This window comes from Cololabis saira, chromosome 7 (genome assembly GCF_033807715.1).
Source record: "Cololabis saira isolate AMF1-May2022 chromosome 7, fColSai1.1, whole genome shotgun sequence".
Lineage (NCBI taxonomy): Eukaryota > Metazoa > Chordata > Actinopteri > Beloniformes > Belonidae > Cololabis > Cololabis saira.
Window position 1 is genome coordinate 39149232 of NC_084593.1, and position 4238 is coordinate 39153469.

General features: G+C 42.0%; 1 protein-coding gene across 1 annotated transcript; it reads right to left on the reverse strand.

Moving 5' to 3' along the window:
- Positions 1-690: 690 nt before the first annotated feature.
- dcps (decapping enzyme, scavenger) lies at positions 691-4005 on the reverse strand. The gene is made up of 6 exons (XM_061726408.1): positions 3782-4005; positions 3194-3344; positions 2959-3104; positions 2756-2869; positions 2378-2488; positions 691-1290 (listed from the first exon to the last, which is right to left on the reverse strand). Exons 1-6 carry the CDS (start codon positions 3977-3979, stop codon positions 1024-1026), a joined length of 987 nt encoding a protein of 328 aa, XP_061582392.1. The 5' UTR covers positions 3980-4005; the 3' UTR covers positions 691-1023.
- Between the last annotated feature and the right edge of the window lie 233 nt (positions 4006-4238).

The following is a 4238-nucleotide window of genomic DNA, read 5'->3' on the forward strand; positions in this document are numbered from 1 at the left end:
GTAATCCCGTCACACTGGCAGCACAAGAGCCCAGAGGACAGCACATACTTTCTACATGTTCACCTTTCACAACATGTCTCTTCTTTGTGTTTACTCTAAACTCTTCTCAGGGAGGATGAGTGTTGGTGTTTTATTTTAACAAACCTGTCACTTCTGCCCCAAACACTGGCATCACAACACTTGAGCTGGACATAATTAGCTGAGAACTATCTTTAGTTTGTCTAACCTGCAGACATAATACAGCCATCACTCACAGTTTGTCCTCCTCTACACCAAAGAGTCAAACACAGATCTAATATGTTATTAAGTCTGGAAATGTTTAGTTTTGCGGTTTGTGCTGCAGCTTCACAGTATAAAGAAAAAACAGATTTAACACTGACACCTAGTGTTGTAACTGAGTTCATGTGGGCCGAGTTTGAATATGAAACCAGTGTTTAGTGACTTGCCTTGTTCGTGTATTAGATAAAACCTTTATTAGGGAAACCCACCTACCCACTTCACTTCATTTAAGTGACTTTAAATTGTTATGTGCACGCTTTATGCCCCTAAAGTTTTTCAAAACATTAATAAAGACAGCAGAAAGCCTCTTAAATATGTCGGTGCCACGTAATGAAGACGAAGTCCATACTTTACAAGAATTTCAAGAACTTGTTGAAACTAAATTCGGTAAAAAAACACTTTATTCAATATTCAGTCAAAGAAAACATGTAACCCCCCCGCCCCCAAATAAAAACAACCCGATTAGAAAAATATAGTATTTACAGGGTTTGCCACATCAGCTCTGTATTGTCTCCTCCCACCACAACGAACACAGTAATACTGTGATTAAAAAGAAGAGAAACATACAAATCATGTTTCTGAATGTAAAAACCGAGTAACTAAGTTGTGAAGTCAACTAAATCAACTTATGTACAGGTAACCAGTCTGTACTTGATCACTTCATCGTTTCATGTGTCACGCCATCCAATAATAAGAGAAATTAAAGAATCTTTGAAAACGAGGTGATCCGATTCGGCGTCTGGGTTAAATCTTTTCCGCCTCCTTGAACTTTCCGAGCAGGCCGTCGTCCGCCCTCACGGGGAAGTACAGAGTCCGGGTCTGATAGTAGCGCGGGTCACACTGGAGGTTCTGGATGACGTCTGACAGCAGGTGGGCCCGCTCCACGCCGCAGCCCGGAGCCTCGTAGCCCAGCTTGGTGAAGTGGATGTGGAGGTGGTAGTAGGAGGGCTGGTAGTGCAGGTAGACCCGCAGCTTGCTGGCTGGGAGGTTGTAGCGCTCCAGGACGGCCTCCTAAATCACAGAGAGGCAGTCAGTCATTTTTTTTTTTTTTTTTTTACACTAGAAAACAAAGATAAACAGTCAAACGAAACACTACAGAACAACAAAGTCAGTGTTTTTGCACAGATTTTGATCAGGTGTGTGCACGTTTGACTGTGCTTATGTATGTATGCATGTATGTGGTGTGTATGGGTATGATGGTGTTCTACAAGGACTACGTTCACATGCAGTCAAAATTCGGGTTATTGCTAATATTCCGGTTATTGAAACATTCGGAATATTCCATTTACATGCGTGAGCAAACAGGGTTATCTCTGTATACATGGTAATTGTAATCATTTTGGATATCTCCATCAAAACAGCGACCCACGGAGAACGTCATGACGCAATTCCCGCTTCTTCTTCCTGTATCCAAATTCAAAACAAATGCTGCTTCGCGCAACATTTCGCTCACCCTCTTGTAAATCTGACTATCCCGGTACTTTCTACCGTCTACAAATACCAAAATGTTCATATCCTTCATTACATTTATGAAGTGATTAGTCTCCCCCTCACTCCAAAAGTGTGGCCTGGTCTTGTGTTTCTCCGTGTTTAGAAGAACTTCCTGGACTCAAAAGACCAGGATTCCTTGTGAACAGAGCATGTGCAGAAAACAAATTCATGTTCCTTTTGATGGGGATATTCCGTTTGGCGTTTACATGACAGAATATTCAGTTTTTAAAAGGAGTAACCCAGGGGTCATATTCAAATTTTTTAAAAACTGAATATGAGCAAATTCGAGTTATTGGTGTTTACATGGCCGTGCAAAACCGGATTATTGCCAATATTCGGGTTTTAAAAGGGTTATTGCCTGAAGTCAATGATGTTTTTTTTAGATAGGATAGGAATGCAGCCAAAAATAAATAAATAAGTAAATAAAGCTAAATAAATAAATAAAATAAATAGGGTTTACAAGGGGGAGTCATTAATGCAGGAAGAAATGAGAGTGAAAGGGATGCAGTCAGTTGTTTTTGCTCTGTACTGAGTGGTTTCACTACCAAGTTGCTTCCCTGCCACTAAGGTTTCCCCAGGGAGACCCCGAAGATCACGGGAATCTTACTTTTCCTTTCTTGGAGATGTTCTGTAGCAGCGGGAGGTGCTCTGACTTCAGGTCTCTGAGACTCCGGATGCCTCTCTGATGTACTATTGCAATCAGGTACAAGTCATCCACCTGAGAGAGAAGGAAAGCATCAACGCTGTGTGTCACCATGACGATGAGAGGGTAAGATGTACTTGAACGCTCACCAAATATGTGGATAAAGTCTACAATATTACAGTCTAAGATACAATACATTAGCTGGTGATCAGAAAAGACAGATTTTTAGCCTATTTAGGAATCGAACAAGAAAAATATGACTGCGGCATCTCTGAATTTTAGCAAATTTGCCCATCAGCAGGTTAATATTCAACGATGAGATGAGTATTTCTGGTCTTTCACCTGTTTTTGGTCCCACTTTAAATCAGGGAGCAGGACAAACCCAACCACCGGGTCTGGATCTTCATAGATAACCCTCTCAGCCTCTGCCTTCCCCTCCAGGATGTTGTACACCCACTAAAGAGTGGAGAAAAACACAGGCCAACCGTCATGGACATGCCTTCCAGTGTGGAGCCGTTGCAGGAGGGTGGATGTCTGGGACTAACCTGCAGACTGAAGCTCTGCAGCTGAATATAGGGCAGGGTGATGGATTTATAGTATTCCCCCGTCTCCTCCACCAGAAAACTCTCCTGCTTCTGGTATTTCTTCACATGCTTTTCTGTGGCTGGAAACACGACTGTGGTCTTGATCTCTGAATAATTAAACAGAAATACAAAAGGTTATTATTGTATTACCCCCCGTTGTGGTCAAATTGGCTGTTTTATCCTTTCGTGGCAGTACCGTTGAGGTGAGGGGGAGCCTGCAGGCGGTATGTGCTATAGATGTCATTTGTCATCTCCAGCCTGAGCTTGGATCCACTGAACAGTTCCTCCAGGTTCTCCTCCCTGAACGGAGTCTTCTCCAGGACCACCACGGCATCCTGCTCAGCAATCTGAACAGCACATTTCAAGTGTTTAATTTCTTTCCAAAACATGCAGAGAATTTCCCATATTTCCTTTCAGTATTTATTTAAAAATGTATAAAGCGTAAATTATGGTTCCGCTTTAAATCGACGCAGACACTACGCCGTAGGGTACGCGGCGACGCACTCCGTACAGTGCGCGTCGACGCGTAACCTACGGCGTAGGCTCTACGTTGGTGTAACGCGGAACCATAAATCAGCCCTAAGTGTCACCACCTTAACCTGGACCTTTATTTTGAAATATCCGGAAACAAATTTTTATCTCTTGCTCTTACAAATTAATTGCACCAATTTCAATGACCTTTCAAACTTCAAATATATTAGCACCAACTCCACAGGATAAGTAAGAATGTGCTTAATATATATTAAATATCCCAAATAAGTTAGCTAACGTTTTAGAAAAATACCTTCCCATGAATGAAGATGATTTTCTCCCGAGCGGAATCACTCAAAACGTTAGATGTCTTAAATCCGGACAGAATATTCTCAGTTTCTTTTCCGTCATCTCCTCGGTTTCCGTCGTCGGCTCTCGGCCTCTTCAACCCCGGAGATTTATCCTGGGTTTCATTCCTCGCGTCTACATGTTTGGCCGCGCTGCTCGCCATGTTTTAAACAGAAAGCTGTTCTGATCAGAGATCTCCTATACGGGGAGAGAGGTCTCACTCACATTGGAATACGAAACCCGTACGCGACTTTGTTTTGAAAGAATTCCCTCACATCAAATTGGGTGTTCTTTCTCATACACATACTTATTTTGCCCAATACATCTTATTTAAAAAGAAAGCGTCGCAAATGTTAAAAGGTTATTTGGAAATTATTTGTTTGGTCAATGTAAAACCCTAGTTTAGCCATAAAACTATATTT